This window comes from Gasterosteus aculeatus, chromosome 13 (assembly GCF_964276395.1).
Source record: "Gasterosteus aculeatus chromosome 13, fGasAcu3.hap1.1, whole genome shotgun sequence".
Lineage (NCBI taxonomy): Eukaryota > Metazoa > Chordata > Actinopteri > Perciformes > Gasterosteidae > Gasterosteus > Gasterosteus aculeatus.
In genome coordinates this window covers 21341976-21367058 of record NC_135701.1, presented here as the reverse complement: position 1 = coordinate 21367058, position 25083 = coordinate 21341976, and the positions used below count along the sequence as shown (strand labels likewise).

At 49.4% G+C, this 25083-nt stretch overlaps 1 protein-coding gene across 3 annotated transcripts; it reads left to right on the top strand.

Annotated features, from left to right (window-relative positions):
* The first annotated feature begins 492 nt into the window (after window positions 1–492).
* rusc2 (RUN and SH3 domain containing 2) lies at window positions 493–23782 on the top strand. 3 transcript variants are annotated; one of them, XM_040194946.2, is made up of 13 exons: window positions 500–651; window positions 10161–11799; window positions 12993–13578; window positions 15888–16469; window positions 17039–17257; window positions 17422–17592; window positions 18304–18380; window positions 18800–18974; window positions 19073–19178; window positions 19303–19349; window positions 19450–20473; window positions 21025–21195; window positions 21891–23782. In XM_040194946.2, the coding sequence occupies exons 2-13, from the start codon at window positions 10192–10194 to the stop codon at window positions 22096–22098; spliced, it is 4974 nt and encodes a 1657-aa protein (XP_040050880.2). In that variant the 5' UTR covers window positions 500–651; window positions 10161–10191; the 3' UTR covers window positions 22099–23782. The 3 variants fall into 3 exon arrangements, with proteins under 3 accessions (XP_040050882.2, XP_040050880.2, XP_040050881.2); XM_040194947.2 differs by having other exon boundaries at window positions 21733–23782; XM_040194948.2 differs by lacking the exon at window positions 17039–17257 and having other exon boundaries at window positions 493–651.
* The last annotated feature ends 1301 nt before the right edge of the window (window positions 23783–25083 follow it).

Here is a 25083-nt window from a genome sequence, read left to right as displayed (position 1 = left end):
GGCACAACCCAGACTGCATATAAAACAGTTCCGTTGAGTATACAGGTAGTTTCTGGTAGAAAACATAAGAGAATTAAAATAACAAAATACTGTGGGTTGAATGGCCAACAGCAAAAACAACATCGCGACTTGTTCTTCTTTCTGTTTTGAAACGGGATCATCACGCAGCGTCGTTTTAATAATCATTGATATTAATGCACAAAAATATAAATCAAACGGTATTTTGCATAAAGAGCATTTCCACACCCACACACATCTTGGACCTCCAGCTCTTTGGTTAACAGTGATAGACGAGCCTGTAACCTACATCACGATAAAAAAAAATGTGCATTTTTAAAATAAAGCACTTTGAAATGCTTTACATTCATACGCTTTCCAAATCAAATCTGAAATCAACTGAAAAAAAATGTAGGAACACCAAGATTTCTTTGGTAACCTGATCGAGGTTAACGGGCCCAACGAGAGCCGTCCGGCCCTGTGACGTCACGATGACGCGTCGCTCCGGCCCAACCCACCGAGCGCGGCTGCCTGTCTGTCCGCCCCGCAGTCCTTCACAGAGACCGTGCGACCAGCAGCCCACCGGCCCGGTGTGTCAACGGCCACGTATGCTGAGCGTCGAAAACAGACCGACTGCCGACCCGCTGCGGCAAGGTGAGGGCGTTAAATGCACGTCTTAGTGTGGGGGGGGGGGGGGGTGTTGGTTCTAGATGGGTGAGAACCGGCGGAGGGGAAAAAGGGGGAGAAAAGCTCCAGTTTGGCAGCATCGCGTCGGAGGCAGAAAACAACAACGGCCTCGGCCCGTGACAACCGGGAGGACACCGCCTCGGTCCCCGCTGTAACGGCCACGTCGTCTCCTAACGTCGCTCTACTCTCCTTGAACAGCCGAAGATGGCAGCTTGTTTTTGCGGTGTGTTTGTTTTGTTATTTAACGCAGCGGCACAAAGGCGGCGCGGCTGTGGGCGGTAACGGTTCGTCACGTCCACCGGGTTCCGTCGTTGTGCACGCGGGGGCCACAGTGACAATACACGGTTAGTCTGTAAGATTCTTTGTGATTAACCCAACTGGCTCTACGGCGCAAACCAGCGGCCCGCGCCCCGGTGTTGTCATCGCGTGGACCCGAAGTACCGGAGGAGACCACAGCGGCACCAGAGCAACCGTTAGGTTTGACCCAGCGACGCGCTGTCACTTCCGGTTACAGTTAGCAAAATAAAAGCTCGATGTCGTTGGGAAAGGCTTGGATTCATCAAGGATTCGTCAATATGAATACACTACATGTATGAACCTGTGAATCCAAAAAGTGGATAGTTAAGAAGTATTAGGGAATATCTTACTTAAGTATCAAAGACATTTTAAGTGAGGCGCTAGAGCAAGACATGAAAGAATTAAAAGAGGAGTAGCTTCAACATTTGGTTAATGTAATTGTCAAAATAGAAATAGGTTTTTTTTATGTAGAAATAAATTGTACATACAAAATGTGAATGAAAAAATGATTCCACAGCAAGTCAAAAGAAATGTCTAAAACATTGATAGATGGCATTTGCAAATATAGTATCTAGGAAAAACTGATATTTTCTTACTCCTTAAAACCCCTGGTTCTGTTTGTCATGTTCTTTTAGCCATATATTAACCATGAATGGATTTGAGTCTCTTAAAGTTGTTATTGTCTGCCATACAAGCCCCTCTTTCTCGTGTATAGTCCTATGTGTTCCTCCTGTGTTATGATCGATTTATGCAGCTTGGTGTTGTGAGGTACTTCTCATGCAACGTTGAGTTCGGCTACTCTATTATTTCATGTGAAAAAAGTTAAACCATCATGTTCTTTTATTCAGTGGGGATGCTTTAGTTAAATATTTTGTGTGTAGTGATTGTTCATAGGCACATGGTTGTTTCCTGATATTTATATTGTACATTTCACATCATTATTAGATGACTGCAGCAGTTATTTATTCCTGTGATGATTACTTTGTTTAGTATTTTACATTAGACAGTGTGTTTAGACCTATGTGTCTGTGCTTTTAGAAACATGCTGATAGACGATCTCTGGATGAGAGACATCGATGCAGGGTTCTCCTTCTCTCACTTTACAGCTTTCTTTTGCAGAAATGGTTGCAAGTAATCATTGCAATGCACAGATCCGTTGGTTTGGATTTATAGCGAGCGTGTGTGTGACACTAAAGGTCAGATTCGCGTCCAGATACCGACCAGAAGTCCTCAACCTGAAGCCGTTTCTGCAAAATACAAATTAACGTCTCTACCAATCTGATGTTTGGTGACATTCGGTGATTTCATGTCTCCCTTTGATTTGAAGCTGTCTGACCTCCTGTGCACTGAAAATATTAGTAAATTAACTGTTTACTCAATTCACAAAAAAAGAAATACCCAAAGACTGAGGCTTTTTAAAAGTTACACTTGAGCCGTAGAATTGCGCGACTTAAACACACACGGCTGTTTACCGACGAAAGGAGATGAATGTGGATTCAGCGTGAATCCTCGTCACTGATTTCTCCTGCTCGCCGGTGTGTGGAAGGGGACCCGTGGGTGTCGCGCTCATCGTAACGAGACATAGTCGTGTCCGCCACGCGTGCTTTGTCAAACCGCAGCGCGTCAGGCGACGTGCTCGTTCCCGGCGCTCAGCTGCTCTCCCCCGTTCAGGGAATGTGTCTCTGAATGCGTTATGTAACCGAGGGCTCGCGGAGGCCGATGTTACTGTGTGTTTTGATGTGTGATTTAATCCGTGGTACGGGTATCTCCACAGTGTGCGGATATCATGCAGTTCCTATTGTCTGTTATCTCGTTTCCTCCAATAGAACGCCTCAACACTCTTTGTTATCCGTCTTCTTGTGCTTTGCTGGGCTCGTTTTGAAGGTTGTCCAATGTTAAAGGGTTTCATTTTGTTATTATTTTGGGATCTTGTGAAGGCAGGCGAGCCTCCTCCAAAGCATTTTTTTAGTCTAAACTCTATTATGGAGCTACTTGAAACAAAACCACCAATAAGAAATACGCATTCTTAACGATCTTGGAGCTCAGACCATCTTATTCCCACAGGTGGAATTATTGCTTAATATCTGCAGCCGTGTCTCCTCCCAACTTGTGCCCACCGAATAGTGCTGCTCCACGTCACGGTATTTAGAAAGATTCTCACGGTATCCCGGGATGTGACGCTATTGCTTTTTCAAGTAAACGCGTTAATTCATTGACCCTGAAAAGGACCGAGGCTACTCCCACCGGCTGTTCGCCGCTTAGCGTGTTAGCTTGAGGCTCGTCTAACGAAACGTTTGGTGGTTGTGTTGTGTTGGTGCATCTTTGGTCTCTGGTTGTTTATCCTGTATCGCTCTTTTGCATTCTTACTTCTTGTTGTGAGCTTTACCCAGCATGCAGTTCGGCGAGGTCATTTCTACAAATCTACAATTATTAGTGTTACATATTGTTTATGTGTCACAAGCTGTTGTGTTGTGGTGTTTTACCCGGTTAAAGAGTGTTTGTTGTGGGTTATTCATTGTCGGTATGAAGTTATAACCGTGACTCAGTCTCGACACACGTGAGACAAGTCGACCGCTACACGCTTCGCGATGACGTGTAAAAATACTGCCGAAGAGCAACGTCAGTTGTTACGGCTTAAGACCGGTATAAACGGTACGTGAGAAATTCATACCGTGCAGCCCTACCACCAAATATAATTTATTTGCAGGTTAAGTTATCTATAGATCCGTGGGAAAAGGCACGTTTGTTTTAAACATGTGGAAAAACAGGTGTTTAATGTAGTGAATTCTTTTGGGTTTGACAGTGTGGTGGAATCAAGTAGTTGTTGAGTTGTAGAGTGTCGTGAAGGAGTTCCTCAGGGTGCTGCTCGGGGGCCTTTTCTGTTTCCAACCAGAGGAACAGAGGAAAGGCTACAAAATATAGTACATTTTGTTAAATGCTTTCCATTTGTTCTCTTTTAAATCAGCTGAGCTGATGTCGAGCTGCACACTTGACACACGCATGTCCGTATTAGGATTGTTTGTTTATGTTCTGTGGTTGTATAAACAAGCAAACAACATTTTTTAGACATTCAAATATGTAGCTTAAGCTTTAATTGAAATATTAAAATGATGCCTACTAAGTAGTGTAGTCTAACTCTGCAAAACAATAACATTAACACATTTAAATATGTTTATTAGTGTTAATGGAGTCAAACCTCTCCACTGTACCACTACGTTACAGATTTAAATGCATTTTGCTGCCTACATGGAACCTACTATTTTTCTTTGTGGTTATTCTTCTCTTCAGTGAATGTTTCTTGCTCCGTGATGACTCAAAGTGCATGACCATAATTCTCGTGTCTGAAATGTGGATGTAGCAGCAGCCCTTTTTGGGACTTTTGAGTCGCACATACTGACACAGACACACACACACACACACACACACACACACACACACACACACACACACACACACACAGCTTTTGCCCTCTGGCTTGTTATGGTTCTGTTTCTTTCATGGCAGCAATGCCTCACAGATTTAAAGGGACCCACAATGAGGTGTGTGTGTGTGTGTGTGTGTGTGTGTGTGTGTGTGTGTGTGTGTGTGTGTGTGTGTGTGTGTGTGTGTGTGTGTGTGTGTGTGTGTGTGTGTGTGTGTGTGTTCCTGCGCTGTATTTTGGGCACTGAGAGCCGCAGCGACGGCATCAATATGCTGTGGACTTTTCACTGGGCTGAAAAACTGTCTGCTAATACATCACAACCCTAATAGGAATATTTTCGGCGCTTATTAAACATAATTGTAATTAGTTTACCAATATAACATTGTCTATACTTAAGTTATGATAAATTTCCCTCACTAGTTAAAATGAACTAATTATGGTCGACAAACTTAACAACCCAGCAAAGGTGATGCATACTGGACATAATAATGGTACTCAAAGACGCTACATGTGGTACCATACTGTTGGCAAACATCCAGAATGGGACAAACCACGAGGCCAGAAGGTTGTTGGGTCAACAACCCGTTGTTATTGACAAAGACGTTCCGCTTCCTAAAAGCTCTCGTGGTCCCACGAAGATCTCCCTCTCTGTTGGACCCAGACGTCAGGCTCCAGTAGTGGTTTCCAAAGGGGATCCTCTCCGGCGTTGGGTTGGTTCGGCGGCCAACCATCTGCAGTCCATCTTGGGGGGGAGGGAGATGATTAGGGAGGCAGAAGTGGAGGAGGAGCGGAGAGGAGCAGGGAGTCAGTAGAAGCATGATGGATCGTGAAAGGGCTGTAAAGAGCTGCTGGGAAACGGAGCCCAGCAGAAGAGGGAGAGTCAGCACAGAAAGCGAGAGATGCATCAAGGCCGGGAGGAAAGAAGCTTTAGAAACTCCACAATGCAGCAGTGTTTAGTGAACACATGTCTGCTCGGGCTGTAAAGAATACTTTGTATCTTTGAAGCTTCAAGCATCATTTTGACATTTTGTAATCTGAATGCCCTCCAAATGAGTTTTTATTAGCCTTCATACCAACCTGGTTACAGTGATATTAATAATATATGTACTACTGTACTATGTACTAAACTCAGTAATAAATCAAATTCAGTAGCAATCTAGCAGCGCCATAAACGCCATAAACACGCCCACAGTAACAGGGCTATTTCTGTGGGTGAAGACGACAGACGTTCAACGCTTAATTCAAAACCGCTGACACGGCTGACAACAGCGACTGCCTCCCCCCCCTCCCACTCCCCTCCCTCCCTCCCTCCCTGCTGCGAGAGGTGTCATCACACCTGTCCGCTGTTACGCAAGCGTCCGTGAGCTGTCGGAGCTCAGCAGAGGAACGTGCTGAGGAGAGGACGACTGTCACTAAGCCGCTGGAGGAAGCTGGGATCAGGGACGCGTGTTTACGTGTGTCCACCGGCCCCCGAGCTGGTGATGTGGAGCGTGACGGAGGTCAGCGGGTTGCTCCACCGTCGATGGCGTGACCCCCACATCAGCGTGGTCGTTTGCTCCTGTCTGACGCGGCGCTTTTGAAGAGACGTTTTCAGTGAACTGGAAGCCGCGCAGCTTCGGCGGCAACGAGGACGTCTGACCGGTGAAGTGGGCCGAGGGATCAAATAAGGCTTCGCATTTCGCTGTGCCAGCGGTCGGATCCAAGCGCAACATTGAGAGACGCCCGCGGTGCTTCCAGGCTTTCGGTTGAGCGCAGAACAATACAGGGGTATACAGATGTGCATGTGTAGCATACAGTACAGATGCTGAGTCTATCCCCAGCTTCCTGTTTGTTGAGCTGCACACGGCGCCGCTCCCCGTTTAGCTCCCACACTCTGTGACAGGCTTCGTTCGACTCTGCTGAACGTGTGCAACAAACAAAAGCTCGTTCATTCGGTTAGCAGCCACACACACACACACACACACACACACACACACACACACACACACATTGAGGCTCTTACTCATCAACCGGACAGCGACAGTCGGTACCACCAGTGCAGCAGACAGACTCTCTGAACCGAGGATACGTGAAAAATGAGTGCGGAGACGGTGGCGTTTCTTCATCATCTTCACCAAATGCACTATGGGTAATCCGAAGCAATAGGCGGCCAGGTTTTCTGTGACTTTTGGCCGGTGTTCTTCGGGGAGTTTTAAGCGGTCGTGCCTCTGTTGCTACAGGCAGCAGGGTGTCTCATTGCTATCAAATAGCAGTATAAACATGCATACCGATTCTTACAGCATCACATTCATCAGAAGACAAGACAAGAATAGCAACAAGAAAGAAAAAGATTACACCTTTACTTATTGTTGGCTTTTCATTTTAAAGGAAAGGAGTTGTACCGACATCGGTATCAGTGGCGGCAGGGACGAGTCACCCCAACAGATACATGTCACTCATATTCTACACAACGATGTAGACTTCTGCAAAAGACACAAGTCACAACTGTCCTGCTGGTCTCCTTCCCGGTCAGGCTGGGCCTCGTCTCGGGTTCCCCTCCTCCCTCCCGGGCTCAGACTTCTTCCTGGAAGTTTGGCCCTAATGATTATAAGAGGGAGGATGTCCTTTGTTCCCTTTGCCCCTCGGTGTGTATGTTTCATAAAAAGGTCACAATAACGTGGGATTCCCAAAGAACCCGTTCAGGACGTGTTGGTGGAAAACGCTAATTGGCTCCTGCTAGAACCTTCAATGGATCCCTCATTACTGAAAGAAGAAAGAAAATCCCGGTGGCCTTTCTCCTTTTCCCTTTGTGCTGCAGATTCTTTCTGGATTTGTGTGACTCGACCATGTTGAACCACTAGTTTTCTCTGCCATCTTCGTGCTAAAACCAGGAGGCCTCAAACCAAAATCCCCCTTGACTTCCCGGGTCCTTTGTGTGTGTGTGTGGACGTCTTCTTGCAGCACTCTGCTTCACACATTGGTTGATCAGCCGATTCTCTTGTAGGAATGTTGATTGGAAGCTACGCCAACAAAAATAATGAGGAAATGTGTCTTCGGTGACACAAGCCTGTTTAGGTAGGAATGCTGTATTGCACCTGGTCAGGTGAGGACAAGAAAAAGACATTTGATTGTCCCTCTTTTGATCCGTTGACCCCGCTATCCGATTTGATCCGCGGGAATCTCTTAACAGCACAGATCTCAGAGCTGTTGTTGTTGGGATTCGTTCTACTAAAGTGAAATGCTCACTGGTGAGGAGCTGACTACTATCATCCTTTTCAATTCTTTATTTAGTGATACGTTTAGGTTTTTGTCTTCGTCCTTTTCAGATAATTTACATAAATTCCTGCCAGTTTATTTGCCTGTTTTAGCATGAAAAGGCGGCCTGTGCAAGAAGCCGTGTCCGCGGTGGATGGACGGTTCCTCTGAGGCGCATAATGGCCTCAATGGTCCCGTTCACGAGTTCCTCTCGTTGGCTTTCTGTGTGAGGGACGGCAGTGAGTGCAGCACCACCCCAGCATGCTGTATACAGCTGTGTGTGTGTATACAGCTGTGTGTGAACGTGTGACATCGGGGTTTTGTTTCCTGTAGGAAAGTGAACCGCGTCTGTCCTTCATTATGAAGACAAACCATAATACAGCATCAGCACCCGGTGTGCTGAACATGGCTGGCCGGTAAAGCTATTCAATCCCATCGGGTTCATCTTTCTGTATGTAAACGAGGTGATGGAGGTCGTGTTGTAATTACCTTCATCAAGACGGAGGTTTCAACTCCATCTGAAAATGTCTTTCTTTAAAAAGCTTCCAGAATCTAATCTGAATCTAACGGCAGCTTCGCTAACATTTCGGAAGTTGATTAAAGTCTTTGGAGGATCAGTCCAACCCAGTTTAGACATTAGTATTCTTCTTCACACACTGGGTGGAATGTTATGTGAGGACTTTTTTAGAGCTGCAAAGGTCGATGGGTCAAGGACGACTACACAATTAGTAACTATCTTTGTAATTTATTTTTACGTTTTGAGTGATATTTGAGTTCTTCTTTATATTTTCTGATTGGAGTTTCTTAAACATGAACATTTTTGTCTTTAATCCAAAAATTGAATGACTTCGTCTCGTGTTTGAGAAACGCTGATGACATTTTTGCACATTTTTTTATACAAGACCAAATAACTCGTCCATAGATTGACAAAATAATGAACGGATTAATAGACAAAGACAGTTGCAGCCTTAGACTTTTTGTACCAGCGAACACAGAGACGATTCCAATGTGTTTTAAAGATGGAATCATCTCGTCAAACAGACGCAGTTTTTCTGTTCACATCACACAAGCGGGCCTGCCGACCCAGATCGCCTCTTAAACCAGTTTCAGGCTCCCCTGTCTGGGATTGACTGCACGGATGATTGACATCGACCGTTAACGTGATGTCATTAATGTCACTCTCCACTGGCAGCAGCCGTCTGACGTAAGATCCATTAAAACGTGGGGAAATGCCCGTCTGAATATGTCACCGCTGCTAGCGTCCGCTGTTCACTGCAGTCCGGTGCGTTTGTGTTGAAGTTGGGTCTCTGACTTCCTCTGTGACGTCATGACATCGGGTATTAAAGCAGCACCACTCCGCTTTTACATGATCAATGCCAAAATCTATAGTAACCTATGATGATGAATATGAACATTTAACATTATTTGTGCAGCACGTTTCAAAACCAAGTGCTGTTCTTGTGAGAATCACTGGTACAGAATTTGAACAAATTAGCACAACAAATGAAATATTGTCAAACTAAATGAGGTAAGAGGCCCCAAACAGTTGTAACACGCTATGTTCCATCCTGGAGCTCTGCAGCTAGACCCTTGTGGAAAGATCTGCACTCTGATATAAAGCATGAAATGCACATTTTATTAGAAGGCATCTCGTGCTTCTCATGCCCGAGTTCACACATTCACATTCACACGGTGCAGCGGCAGCCCGTCGCTTTGCAGGTGTGAGATGAAGAAGGCTGCCGCCCCCCTGACAGAAGACACCATTCCACTCCTCCATTTGTGAAGAGAGACATCCGAGTTCTTCCTCTGCTCCCACTGGTCAACATTCGTCCTGCAGTCTGCAGGCTCCCTTTTCTTTGTGTTCTCGTTCCACACTAAGGAATGACGAAGCAGTGTCGCTTTGCTTTGTTGTAGCATCTGCATATTTGTATCCATGTGAGTCTGTATTTGTCTTTAATTTAGTTCAATACTACCTTTTGTCCTGATACTGACACTTTTAATTTCTTTTAAATGTAGCGCTTCTTTTTCTGCTCTAGTCTCAACTACAAGAGTCCAACTTTCATTTGATATTAGCTTTGAATGGAGCTGCTGTATCCGGGATCAGGTTTAGCTAAGCAGGCCTAATAGAGGGATTACTTAGTTAGTCTTAGTTTATTCCTTTTTCATTTGAGGTGTGACAAATGATGGGGAGGGAAATTGTTGCGTGTGTGTCTTTTAGGGTGTAACATCCATATGGGGATGAGATCATAGCCCTGTTAAAGTCAGCTGTTTGGTGTGTGTGTGTGTGTGTGTGTGTGTGTGTGTGTGTGTGTGTGTGTGTGTGTGTGTGTGTGTGTGTGTGTGTGTGTGTGTGACGCACTATGCTCACTGCACAGATGAGACCAAGCTTATTTTGGTCAACTATTTTCACAAAATAACACAAAAACAGAAGACGTGAGGTACAAAGAATGACTGTGATGCCCTCTTTGCCTTTGCTGCCTGTATTTACCGTGGACGTCTCTTCCTGTCCCTCCCTGTTCCTCAGATGTACCACTCTGACCACGGCGTGGACTTCCATGACCTCTCCTTCCGTGTCCCTGGCATCCCTGCCCAGCTGGGTCCGGCACGCAGAGCGTGAACTCCGCTCCCAACCAACAGCACATCCGGCGTCCGCTTCACCCGCACCGGGCCTCCGTCTGCTCCGGGCCATGGACAGCCCCCCTAAGCTGTCGGGCGAGACCCTCATCGTGCACCACATCCCCCTGGTGCACTGCCAGGTGTCCGGCGGGCGGCAGGGTGGCTGCGGGATCTCGCTGAAGAGGGGCAGCCCGTTCATCCCGCCGGAGAACCTGGGCTTGAGTCGCACCACGTCCCTCCCCGAGAGGGACGTCCTCCAGAGGGAGGCGCTGGTCTACAGCAGCCTGATCCAGACCTCCGGCGGCGGGAGGGGAGGCAGCACGGCGAGCGAAGACTCGTCCTTCGCCTCCAGCAATTCTGAGGACCAGCTGATTGCCGCTCACACGCTGCCCAGAGCCAAGCCGAGGAGCAGGAACCCACTGCGCCACAATCCCTTCCTGCTCAACACCGAGGACGAGGACGACGAAGAGGAGGAGGAGGAGGAGGAGGACGGTGACAACCTCAGCGGTTACCTCGAAGACTCCTCCTTTCACCTGCACAGTGACAGAAACTCCGCCCTCGGCGACGGGACGGCTCCCTTCCGCCTCCACGACCTCGACTTCGCCGCCGAGCCCTTCCTGCTGCACAGGTCGGTGGGCGGAAGCCGGCGGGGGTCCCTGAGGGCGGCGGCCTCCGACCTCTCCCACGCCCACCTGGAGGACCTGGACATCCTGGGACTGGACAGCCAGCTGCGCCTCGGCAGCAGCGGCTCCAACATGTCCATGGACTGCGGGGAGCAGGACTGGGCCGAGGAGGACGGGGAGGACGAGGACCACCCCATGAGGTGCGGCCGCAGCTCCTCCGGCTCCTGCTGCGCGCTCTCCCAGGACCTCGCCCGGCACTTCCCCGAGGCCTTCCCGGACTGCCAGCAGGGCTACGGCAGCGACTCCTCCTGCAACAGCTCGGACGGCGTGCTGGTCAACTTCAGCGCCATTTACAACAAGATGAACAACAGCGTCCCGGAGAAGCCGCCGGCCGCCGGGCGCACCAACCTCAACGGCCCCACCGACCGCTGCTGCGCCTCGCCGGTCACCGACCCGCCGGGGAAGCGCGGAGGCTCCACCGAAGGGGCCTTCTATCTGGACCTCCACTCCTCGCCGACCGAGCCCCCCCTCCCGCAGCAGCAAGCCTTCCCCCTCCTCCGCGAGCCGCACCTGTCCACCTCCTCCGCCTGCTCGTGCGCCGCGGAGCACCAGGGGCTCCTCGACCTCGACGCCAACTGCAACGCGTACCACCCCCCGCGCTGCGGGTCGGCCGGCGACCTGGCTTCCTGCCTGCAGAGTCAGGCCCGCCTGGTGGTCGCCACGCAGAACTACTACAAGCTGGTCACCTGCGACCTGTCGTCCCAGTCGTCCCCGAGCCCCGCGGGCTCCTCCGTCAACAGCTGCTCCCCCGAGCACAGCAAGGGCAGCCCCACCCCCACCCAGCCCCACGAGTACTTCCTGTTCCGGCAGAGGGCGGACGAGGACGGCCTGGAAGAAGAGGACGAAGATGGAGAGTCGCGTCGGGTGAGTGGAGGATCCTGCCTCGCCAGCTTTAATCATTTAGCAACAAAGCAAGACTTTGAAAACCTTTTTCTCACTTCAAAGGACATCATCATGACATCTTTATTATCAGCCCCACCGAGCTTCACAGCCTTTACTTAGGCACTTTTTATGAAGTCTTCTGTGTAAAATATTATAGTATAAATAATATAAAATTAGTTGTTTGCAATAAAAAAACCTGCAGCACAAAAGTCATGAGAAATGTGCTTATTAAATGCAGCATTTAGTAGAAAAAAAGGTCAGTCGTGTAGAAACATCGACATGTTCTCTCAGTATTTCATTTCTACTCCAGTTCTTTTTTTATCCTAAAACACAAAGCGGGCGGATTCGCATAATGAATCAAGTCAAGGCTGCACATTTAATTCATTTACACAAACAAGTTGAGAGTTCTTTGCTAAGTGATACTAAATACTAAAGGAACGGAAAACAGAGGAGCTCAAAATACCAAGCAGAGAAATCATAAACCGCCTCAGACTCAACCAGGAGCACAATAATGCAAATACATGCTGCATCAATACACACTGAATGGTCTGGAATACATGACAACAAATATATTATATAACTACCAATAATCACAGAGACAATGATCTTTAAATAGCCGCCGTGCTGGTATTAGTCTGGCTCATTTAGATCACAGCCGCTGTCTGCAGTCACCTGATGTTTGAGGATTATTTTAGTCGCGTGGAGCTGAAACACATTAATTGGACATTAATGTGGAGTGAGAGGGGACGGCGTGCAGTAAAGGGCTGCAAATTGTTGTTTAAATAACTATTTTGTTTGGATTTCAACATGGATTTGATGTTCACAACGTAGCTTTGATATTAAGGAAATAGGGCGCACAAGACGCACCATTCAGCACATGTGTTTGTTGTTCCCGTGTAGCGTAAACAAGCTGACAGATGACATCATAAGCATAAAATCTGTACTCTGATACCGCGTCACAACATGTATGTGGGATATGAGACGTGTACGTACAGACCACCGCTGCATGTCATCGTGTTTGCTGATTGGCCGATGGTCAGCAGGCCAAACGTGGGCCGATCCCGACGTTCTCCCGATCATCATCATCATCATCATCATCATCAGCAACGTCTCTTCTCTGATCAAAAAATCAGGTCATCTGACTTGTCCGTCTTTCTTCTCCCCCCCTCATTCAGCGGGATGATGACGGTGGTGATGAGGATGACGAAGAAGAAGACGAGGAGGAGGAGGAGGAGAGGAGGAATCAGCAGGCGGCCGTTGGAGGCGACGGCGCCCCTGCTGCGCTCCAAGGCCGGGTCTACGTCAACGTCTCCCCTCCCGTGGTGGGCGGCGGCCTGATCGGAGCCCCTCCGGGAAGCCGCCCCCGCTCCCGCAGCTACGACCGCAACCTGGACAGGTCTCCGCCCCCTCGCCTCGGCTCTCTGGAGCGCATGTTGAGCTGCCCCGTCCGGCTCAGCGAAGGCGCCGCCCCGACCTCGACCCCGACCCCGCCCCCGCCCCCGCGAGTCACCTCCTTCGCCGAGATTGCCAGGAGCAAGCGGAGAAACGGAGGCTCGGGGAGTTCGCCGCCACTGAAGGAGATGTTCTCCTCCACTTACTCCACCCACTCCCACTCCTCCCTGGACTTCTCTCCCATCCCGGAGCAGCGCCCGGAGGTCGACTGTCACAGCCTGTCGCCTGTGCCCTTCACCAGATGTTACAGCCAAGGCAGCGCCGAGCGACACCTGGAGGGGGCGAGGGAGACCCGGGCCAAGGCTGAAGGTACCTCACCTCCTGCTAGCTGAATAAAGCTCTTATTTCTGGATTATATACTTCTTGCTCTGGTTTGGTCTCTGGTTTGGTCTCCGGAATACCGCAAGGAAAGTCGTTATTGGGCTCAGACTTGAACAAACATCTCCACAATAAACATGTTATTTGGAGTGTTTGCCGTCTGAATATTTGTTAAGTTAAGGTCTGGAGTGGGATCCGTCTGCATGTCTTGGTTCTGCGTGTTCAGGGCTTTGTGTGTCTGAGAGAATCCCCCCGTGACGTCGTGTATAGATGTGCAGCAGAGAGCGTTTGGAGGGTTTGAAGTGGGACAAACGTGCTCTGAATAACAATCAGGTGAGCGGGGAGCTGAAGGTGCAAAGAAGCTCTTCGTCTGTATATGGAGCGGATTAGCCGTGTGTGTGTGTGTGTGTGTGTGTGTGTGTGTGTGTTGTTTGCCCGACCCGTCCTGAAAGAAAAGAGATGGCTGGCGAAAGTTGCAGAGGCTTCGACGCTTCGACTTTCAGGATTGAACTCGTTGACTTTGGTAAAAGAATCACGCCTCTAGGATCAGAGGAGTCGCCCCCTGGTGGTCAGTTGAGAGAATGCAGCTGGAATTCTCTCACATACCGTAGAAACTGAGGAGCATGTTTTCACTGTTCATTGTCCTGTTGCCAATAACTCAAAATGGTTCCCAGTGGCAACATGTTAGCCGTGGTGAGATGAGAACCGACGCCGCGGCCCCCTGAGAAGCGGGAGAGTTTCAGCTGCCCGCTGTGTGCGTCGGGTTAGATGAACACGCAAACTGCGAGTGCTTGGAAGGTTCCCCCCAACCTCCAGCTGTCCCTGTTTACACCTTACAGGAGGGAGCTGAGCATCTTCTCAGGAACCTATCGAGAAGAAAAAATGATCTTTTACAATTTGCTAAATTGTTACTCTGCGTAAAATGGCTTTTTTAAGTTAACAAAACACTTCGACAGTCAAAGCAAACAAAAGGCAACATAATATAACAGTGAAGAGGCAAACTTTAACCGTTCATATCTTAAGAACTCATAAGAAATGTGTTTTTAAGAAGTGATTTAAAAAATAAATGATTATTTTTATATATATAGGACCTTTTTCTCATCAGGGCCTGGTAACGTGATACAGTGAATATATGTATCTATAGAAATCCAGATGCTTAACAGCAGCCTCCTGCGGCCGCATGTTTTCGCTCCCACAGACAAGAAAGCGATGAGAGATGGAGGGGAAAGACATTAACACCCCAAAAACCTCCCCTTCAGTTGCTAACGGCGTCTCCATGCAGCCTGTCACCATCCGAGACGATGACGAGCGGCTGAGCAGCTTCTGCGTACATTTCTTATTCATCGGGCTCCAGCGAGCGGCTCCCTCGCCTATGATGCTAACGTGAAGGAAGCGCTGCCCTGCACAGAGCCTCGGCCGCCTACGAGGGGGGAGGAGGCGGGGGAAGATGGAGGGGCGGAGGAGAGCGGCGAGGAGAAAATGTCAATCAGAGGAATGACGAAGCAAAAGACACAGAGAGCGAGTGCTTCCATCCTCCACCCCCGGTGGGGGCTGAGGCCTGCAGGGTGTGGAGTGTTCCTCCCTCCTCCTCCTTGCTCTTCCTCCCTTAGCTCGACGTCGCCCTCTGTAGCCGAGAGGCGTCGCTGCACCCGGCTCAGGTGGCCCCCGGTGGGCCGGCCTTTAGAGCGACAAAACAGCTTGCGCAACCGCGTCGATGTCACACACTCTCTGCACTGGATCGACACGCACACACACACACACACACACACACACACACAGTAAGACACAAACACACACACATACTGACACACTGGCAGGAAAGAAGGATTCTCCCCACCGGGTTCCCTCCCGCCTCCGGCCGTCAGGTTTAGTCCGTGTGTGTTTTTTTTTCTCTCATTGTGTATATGTGTGTGTGTGTTTCTCTGATGTGTGTGTGTGTGTGTGCACATTGGCCTGTCATAGCCGTGTTGATCATGGATAAGGGCTGTCGTGACTCATGACTGGGCACTTTTCCGTGGTTGTATTTCAGTTCTGAGCTCCATGTTCACACAGTTAACGGTGAGTTCATAGTTTATTCACTGCTTCCTGCTTTGGTGAGAATTCTTAGTGGTTTTGGACTTTTAGTTTGGAAGAAACTCAATTTGAAAATGTCAGTTTGGACTTCTTTGTAAACAATAAATGATCATTTGTTTAATCCAAAATAGGTACATTTGGTTTTTTGGAAGGTTTGTCGGCGTCTGAACAAATATATTTGTTGTAGTAAAACTAAGCAGTTCTTCTTCTCTCTTGTCCTCGTCCAGGAGGCCTGTCCACTTCCTCAGAGAGCCGCCCGGCGGTGGTCCGCTACACTAAGGACCAGCGGCCCACCTCCCTGCCCATCCAGCCCTTCACCTTCCACCACCAGTTCGCCTCCAAGCCCCCGCAGCCCAAGCCCCTGCCGCCCGGCTGCGCCTCCGGGATGCAGGGCCGCTCCGGGGAGCCGGTGGGGGAGGACGGAGGAGACGCAGCCGAGCGCGTGCGCGGGTACCGGGGGTCTGCGGCTGCAGCAGCCCCTCCGCCCGCATCGGTCCGCCCCTCGCCTCTCGGGAGCTACTCCCCGGTGCGTCTCCAGGGGGCGGCGAGCTCCGGGACCTGCTCCACCTGCACCCCGAGCCCCCAGCCGGCGCACAGCCTCTCCTGCCCGCTGCGCGCCGCGCCGCCGGCAAAGCGGGGAGGGGCTTCGGCGTCCGTGCCGCCGATGCTGCCCCCGGTGCAGGGGCAGTGCTTCCATCGCGGAGCTCCGCCCACCTTACCGCCTCTACACAGCGACGCGCTGAGCCCGCTGGGCTGCGTGGAGGGGGGGGACCACGTGGAGGGAGGCAAAGCAGCCAGGACACATTATGGTATGTTCCAAATGTGCGTTGATATTTACTAGTAACGTGGTTTGATCCGAAGCTTGTTGAAAAAAATAATTACACATATATGAAAGGCTTATTTAGTCAGATTTCAGTTCCATTTTCTTTTCTAAGTGAGAAATAGTGAAATACAGAATTTTTACCCATCAACGTCGCCATAAAAATTACATTTTTGTTGTTTCTTCACCTTTTTTTTCTTCCAACCTCACGACAGCGTTCGTCCTTCCTACTTTGTTCTTCTTTATCGCGTCACCTTTTCCGCCATCGGCCTCTTGATTGATCGCTCGTGGTTACTTACAAGCTGCTCTTCTACGTGCAGGACGGTTACCGGTTACCGATAACCGGTTTATAACTCGGTGTTGATTAACTGAAGCCTTTGTACATTCTTACAGTTGTTCTTTCTTCTCTCCCTTCATGCATGCACTCGTGCCTCCTCCTCCCCCCTTTCTCCCTACCTTCTTCTCCCTCTTCCTTCCTCCCTCTATATCTCCCTTCCATCCCGTCCTGTAACCCACGACCCCTCTGATCACGGCCATAACACCCCCACCTTCCCTCAGCGCACCACCTCTCCCCCCAGGCTCTCAAATGGAGGGAGTACCGCCGTCGGAACCCTCTGGGGCTGGAGCGGTCCTCGGGGGGGGGCCACGCTTCCGCCGGATCGGGCTCCCTCTCCGGTAACCCGGAGCCCAGAAGGGGCGGGGGTCCGCGACCCGCCAGACGGAACGTGTTCGATTTCCCTTCAGCGCCCTCCGGCCCCCCGCCGGGACGCCTCAACGGTGCTCATGATTTTACTGATGAGTGTTGGAGGGGAGGCGGGGGGGGGGGATACGAAAACTGTTTCTTATGGACCCCCAACAACCTGCCGTGCTCCTAGAGGGGGAGGGGGGGGGGGGGTTGTGCGTTGCTGTGTGCGCTGACCCTCGGTGTCTGTGTGTCTCAGCGGGGGCCCAGTCGGCGAAGCTGCAGCAGATCTACAGCGACTTCCTGCCGGACTACTTCTCCCTGACCGAGAGGCCTCCGGAGGAGTTCTGCCTCTCCCCCGACGCGTCGACCTCCTCCTCCCCCTGCGGCTCCTCCCCCCACATCTCTGTGGACATGACGCAGAAGAGAGGTGTGTGTGTGTGTGTGTGTGTGTGTGTGTGTGTGTGTGTGTGTGTGTGTGAGCTTTTAAGGCACTCAGCAACGTAACATCTTTGTTTTGTTAAATTTAGAGAAAACCGAAAACTAGTTCCAAAAATAGTCCCTATTTCAAAGAGGTTCTGCTTCCCCGGTCGGATGTCCGGTCCCGGATGAGAGTGACTTCACTTCAACGACAGCATCTGCACTGGTTGGAGAGGAATCAATGCGAAGCGTTTGGTTATATAATTGATATTCAAACAGCATCATGTGGTAGTTTCTCAAAACAAATCATCTGACCTCTTGTTTCTGAGGCGGATGCAGGTGCTCCGTTGTCATGGAGACGATAACACGCCATGTGGCGGTGATGAGAGGCAGCACGGGGAAAAGATGTTTTTGAAAGGTGCTTAAGAGCCTCTCAGTACACGAGGACCACAAAGACGGGTAGAGGGGGGGGCGTATAATAAGAAAAGAGGTCGTGCCTCAGCGGGATCCTCCGGGTTCACATCCCCAAGGAGCTCGTGTCCTGTCTATTAGCGTGAGATTAACACTAATTTGCTCCGTGTGCCTCAGGAGGCTAAAACAGAAAATCTATCAATGGATCGAATATTCTCAAAGAAAAGAAGACTCTTGGATCAAGTGTCATTCGCTGCAAAGGATGATCAACAAGCGGTCTCTGTTTCCTCTCCTCCTCCAACCCTCCCAGGTTTGGTGAAAGCCGTGAACACGGCAGTGGATCTGATCGTGGCTCATTTCAGCACCAGTCGAGACGCAGATGTGAAGGTAGGAGTTCCACTTCATCCGTTTGATGATGACTACTGATGAAGTAGGGTTAAAGTTAAATTACCTCAGTTTCACACTCAGTCTTCTCATCAGAAAGAATTACATTAATAAAATCGATAAAAAAAAAATTTTAAATAGAAGATTTAATTCTCTTATTTCTCTTGTCTCCACCAACGACTTCAATCAGCAGACTGATTTTTTTTTGCTCGGAGCTGATAAGACAATAAGTCAATAAGAACAAAAGGGCAGACAAATACCATTCCAGCCGCTCACCAGTGATCCAGTGACAGGAGAGTTTTCTTTATGACGCTCACAGGTTATAAAATAGTAACTCTGGCAAACAAAAAGGACTAAAAGTTTGTATTCTTGAGTCCTTGATCCCCCGATTAGTCCCTAATGCTTCTCTGCACCGCTGCCAGGCCAAGCTGGGGAACAGCTGGGTGAGCCCCAACGTGGGTCACCTCATCCTGAAGTACCTGTGCCCGGCCCTGCACGAGGTGCTGCAGGACGGCCTGAAGGCCTACGTGCTGGACCTGATCATCGGACAGCGCCGCTGTCAGCCCTGGAGCCTGGTGGAGGCCTCCACGCAGCTGGGTGAGCGCTTCACGCTGAGGAGGGGGGGTCAGAACGAGGTGCTCGAGAGGGGGGGGGTCCGTAAGTGACGGTGCTTTCTTTGCGCTTGCCTCCGTCAGGTCCGTCCACTCGTGTCCTCCACAGCCTCTTCTCAAAGGTGAGCCAGTTCTCGGAGCTCACCAGCCACAGCATGAGACTCAACGCCTTCATCTTCGGTCTGCTCAAGTGAGTCCTCTTCTGCTCTTTGATCACAACGGTAACGCTACGTTAAATGATATTGCCGTGTTGGTTTAGTCATGATTTAAGTTTATTATGATTGAAGAGGACTTTTCTTCTGCTTACGTTTCAGCCTAAAATGTTTGGAGTTCTGGTTCAATCACCTGTACACGCATGAAGGTGAGACTCGGTCGGCGTCACTTCTCCATCAACAGACTTGTTTGTTCGTCCACGCGCGCGTGACGTCTCGCTCCCTCTTGTCTGCTTCCTCCCCCCTCAGACATCGTAGCGGCACACTGCCACCCGTGGGGTTTCCTCCCCCTGTCGCAGGGGGCGTGCCGGCCGCTCTTCGAGGAGCTCCTCCTCCTGCTGCAGCCGCTGTCGCTCCTTCCGTTTGACCTGGACCTGCTGTTCGAGCCGCACCTCCTCCAGAAGGGCCAGGAGCACCTCCGCCGCAAGGAGCAGCTGTGCTCCGCCGGCCAGAGCGTCGACCAGGCCACCCGCTCCACCTTCCAGCTCATGCGGGGGTGGAGCGCCACCGTGAGCGAGATGGTCCGGGACTCCGGCGCCGAGGCGAGGAGAGAGAGGCCGGGGCTGAGGCGCGAGGGGACGTGGCCGAGGATGGAAGGCGTCGGCTCGAGGACGGAGGGAGCGGCGCTGCGGTTGAGGAGCGAGGGGGCGGCGGCGGCCGAGAGCGCGATGGAGGTCGGCTTTGCCAACCTGTGGAAGGAGAGGGGGGTGAGCGGGAGGAGGATGAAAGGCGTGGGACAGGAGAGCCAAGGAGACGGCGAGGATGGGCAGCAGAAGGACGGGAGGAAGGAGAAAGGGAAGGACGCGGCGGAGGAGGGGCGCCAGCGGCAGGAGCGACAGGCGGGCTGGTGGTACCAGCTCATGCAGTCCTCCCAGGTTTACATCGACCAATCGGCAGAGGGCTCAAAGTTTGTGAAGACGGAGAAAAGGAGGAAGTCGTCGGAGAGGCGACCGAACCAGCCGCCGCCCACCAGGGAGGGCGTGGTGGAGGGGGCGGAGTCTAGGCAAGAAGGGGAGGGGCAGGGCAGCGGGAAAAGCAGCAGCAGCTCCGGCGGGGAGCCAGCGGGAGGCAGGGGGAGGCCGTCATGGATGGGCAGCCCGCCAGACTCTGTCCTCAACCAGGAGAGAGAGGCTAAGCCCCCCGAGGCGGCAGCCCACGAGGACAGCCCCCCACAGGGACAGGGGCGGCGCTGGGGCCGGCTCTTTGGATCCAGCGTCGGTTCTCCTTCTAAGGCGGAGCCAGCTGAACAGAAGGCCCGAGCTCAGAAGACCAGGTGAGAAAGATTTGTCTTATTGACAACTAACCTACTAACAAGTGGTAGAATCCAGAATCCCTCACTGATTTACGTCTCCAGGAGGAACCAAGCGCCGACCTGCCGGGCTTAAAAGTGAAGCCGAGAAGTGTTTTAAAGCTGCATTCTGTGTAGTGACCAGCAGGGGGCGACTCCTCTGGTCCTATAGACGTCTCTACTTCTCTCTTGATTTACTCCCTCAGTAAACATGTAAAAAGTTATGGTCTCAACCTCTAGTTTCAAGCATTGTTCAATACCTCATGATGTTCATTTAGTAAATGATGGTATATTTAGGCGGCTTTCCGTCTTTCAACTTTGACGCTTTCAAAGTGTGTTTTTAGTTCAGGAAAATAAATACAATCTGGTTGTTCTTAGGTTCATCCTCTCGTGTCCCTTATGGTCGCCAAAAACAGACGGAGCCAAACCGAGGCCTGAGCACCTCCCCGCATTCTTTTTATTTCTTTTTTTGTGGCAAATATGAAATAAACAACCAAGTCTCCTGACCTGTCGCTGCATTCTCGTTCCCCTCTCAGGCCGCCGTCCGGGTGGCTCTCTCTGGACCGGACCGTCCTCGACCTCGTGGCTCAGACCATCGGGGCAGGAGGCGCGAAGAAGGCGGAGCCTCCGGCAGCGCCTGTCCGCCCACAAACCACGCCTCCACCCACGACAACCCAACCGACTGAAGCCAGACAGCAGTCTCCATGGTAACGCACTGTTCTGTTCCTCCAGGAGAGATCCATGAGAATCGCATGTTACATCAGGCTTCAGTCCGCTCGCCTTTAATTCAGTTTAAGCTCCTGGAGTCTCGCGTTCTTTTCTTTTTTACTTTGGTGAAAGTAAAATTCATAAAAATAAATCTTAGCAAATCTACATATATATAATATATATATATATATATATATATAATGTTCTGTGTTTAGAATACACTGCATTCTATTCTATAAGAAAACACAGTAGTTCCATGTATCCTAAGGCTTTAGTACAATAAGAAAACATCAGAAAAAATGTATTTGGCCAAAGATTATCTGTACCAAATGTATTTCTGAGTATATTAAATAAAATAAAAAGTATTTTTTTTTATATCAAAAGGTCAGAATGATATTTCTGTTAACAGGATGAATTAATGGAACAGCACATTCATTTATTAGAGATGATCAGAATGTTGACTAAAAAAAAACGTTTTAGTTTTGATTCTAAATATATATTTTTTATACTAATTGAGTGAATCATTTATTCTTCAGAACAGAGAAATTATCCATAACGTCCGACTTTCGTTTGTTGTGTCGAACCAACGGTCCAAGATGTTCACATTATCATCACATGAGAACCAGCAGCAAATCTTCATCACTGAGAACTGTCCTCGCGTCCCTCACGCACGCCGCTCTGTGTCCCCCTTCAGCGACGTGCGAGCGCTGTGTCACCACATCGCCACCGAGCCCGGCCAGCTGAGCTTCAACAAGGGCGACGCCCTGCGGGTCCTGGGGAGGGCCGACGCCGACTGGCTGCTGTGCTCGCTGGGCTCCGTCCGGGGCCTGGTCCCCATCGTCTACGTCACCCTGGGAAGCATGGAGGACAGCCAGGACGCCGCTGGGCTCGGACAGCGCTGAAGGGCGGGAGGACGCGACGCGACGGGAGGCGGAGGCGAACCGATGAAGCAAAAAACCAAAAGAATACGATTTTTGAGCTGGTGGCACGTTTGAAGGGAAAACGTTGTAAATTATTTAAAGATGCTGTACGGAGGCGTGCGAGGGAAGCATGCAGGCAGGAACACTAACTGACTTCAAGACGGACACGTATGCATGCATACATCCCACACTACCCAAAGCTGCTCCCCCGCCATGCCAGCTTCTCCCCGTGACCGCCATCGGCCTCCCCCCTCGCCAGCGCCTGTGGTGACGTAGCATCACCACCAGGTGGTGACGTAGCATCTCTGCTTCTCGTCCTGTTGCTTACTTGGTGCAGATTGATCTTCTAAATTCACGTAGATAAAGCAGTGACTCCTTTGCTGTTTTTGGTGAGTTGTAAAAGAAAACTGTATCTACGAGACGTAGTGTATTATTATTATTATTATGATTCACTTTGTTATTAGTGGGACAGTAGAAGAATCCCCACAGGAGCTCGTTGGAAGGTTGTTTTAAGTTCACCTCTAATCTCTAAAGTCTGTTTGTATGAAGACAAAAGTGACAAAAAAACAGGCAGACATGGTTAAAGTTACTGGAAGGAACTTTTAACTGGTTCTGAACCAGTCTCAGTTTGGTCCTGGTCTTCTACGTGAACCAGTCTCAGTGTAGTCCTGGTCTTCTATGACCTCCCATCAGTAGATGCGACGTGAACCAGAACCAGGGCAGAGAGGGGCTGACTGTCCGTAGAATGAGAGGTTTTCTAAAGGGACCCTGGTGGTAGCAGACACTACCACTTTAGTCCACAAGGGGCGCCAGAATCAATAGAAATAAAAGTTCCTCATAGTATCTTAACGAGAACACACAAACCTTTTAGCAGTCTGAGATGTGCACGTGCATCCGACCTGATGGCACATGTGGCCACAGCTATTAACACCTGGAAGACGTCCAATGGAAGCGTAGCGCCGTGCGGAGGCCTTTCTGAGTGTGTCGGGTCTCGTTACTGCTAATTACTGATATGCATTTAGAATCGTATCTATGCCTTAGATTTCCTAAAGGAGAAAAAAGGGAGAATAGCCGCGTCGGACACCTTTAAGGCGAGTGACCTAAGATTTGTCCAGACATTATATTTTGTATGAAGTGTTCATGGCGACCGAGTCTCGCTGTCTCTGAGGACAAAGAGGTGATATTTTTGTTCTTGTTTAAAGGGAAATCCCAACACAAGGTGTGTCAGTGTGTACTTCCTGCCTAACCAGGTGTAAAACGTGGCCTTAGCCTCCAAAGGACACAAAGTACGGCTATAAACATAAAACCTGGATATATGAGAGATGCCCGGTCCAAATACTTCACGTTATATAACGGTCAAATCAGTGTGCATTCATTGTCCACACATGAATATCATTTAGCAAGTTTCCTTTTGTAGCATTACTGTACAGCTCTTTTCATGTGTCGTTATCCACATTTCAGCAATGTCATTAAACTGTAAATATATTTAAATCCTGCAGAGCTCCATGTATGAATGTTAATACAGACCCCCCCCCCCCCCCCCTGCCTGTAAATACCTTCAGTATCCACAGCTCTTCTCTCTGTGTGTCTACGGCTATAAGACGTGTACGTATGACGATGTCAAACTACTATGGATGTTAAATAACAAAGTGATCACAAACTTAAACGGCCCCTGTGTCTTTTTTTTAACGTAGAAGGAGTTTTAACAAAAGTGGATCCACTCTTCCTCTCAGCATCTCCTCATCGGTCGACTCGACGAAGGCAAAGTGGTGATTTCTGATTCCTGATCGGCCTCTAAATTCTTCTGTTACACCCGGTTTGACAATTTTTATAAAATTTTATTAATTGATTGATTTTATAAAAATAAAATCTAATACAAAATGAAGTTACAATAACGAGAACCAGAATAGTGCTGCACAGAAAGACCTTTTTCTCTAGTGTTAAATCCTCCAAACAGCAATCAGTGAAGTAAAACTAATATTAAACATACCGATCTCTTACTGCAGTTCAGTAATATTAACTGAAAGAAGATAAACTGCTGTTTAACATTATACAAATACCATTGCATGGAGGAGGACGTTCAAAGAGCTGGATCGGTTTGCTGAGCGGTGCTCGGGGTGATGCAGGTCTGGACGTGACGGGATTCGTGGTATTATCGAGTCGTATGTCATCTTCAGATCCATCCTACGGCCAACAGTATGTGCACACGTGTGCGTTACCAGCGTGTGTGTCAGTAGAACTCGTGCTTCCTAAACTACACAGTCCATTTTTCAGTTATGTTTACCAAAACCAACACAAAATGTGCTTAAAAATGTCCAAATACACGCCGTGATATTCAGTGTTACCTCCCGTGACAACACTAATGAATTCTGCCTTGTTTCATTTCCTGTTTTATTTGGTATTCTGATTACTTCCGGTCTTTGTTCATTCATTCATCCCTCCCCTTCAGTCTCATCACTATTTAAACCCCAGCTGTTTGTCCGCCCGCTGCCCGAAGTTTAGATTATCTAGATGATTATTGCTGCATTAATGTGTCCGATGCATAATAACTGTACTGATGCACTGAGATGAAATCAAGCCGGTTTACGAGAACTTCCTCAGCTCAGACTCCACCTGGCGCTCAGACGCATTTACACTGCCAGCATCAACACAACAGGTTCAGTTCCAACTTTGGGTCAGATTTTTAATGCAGTACCTTACTGGTGCAAAACATTCATTATAATATGTTACATTTGGAGGTGGATGAAGAATAAAAGTGAATGTCATTTTTATGTCAACTTATAGAAATCATGTTTATCATGTTTATTTCTGAAAATACATTTTCGTGAACCCAAACCGTGACAGTGCGTGTGCTCATGCTTGTCTTTTTTAACAAGAATAATCTGAAATGACAGTAAAGACAATCGTACAGAGTCCATAGAGGCCTGAAGTTTATGCTGTTTCATTCATGGCTGTAAAAATCGTAGC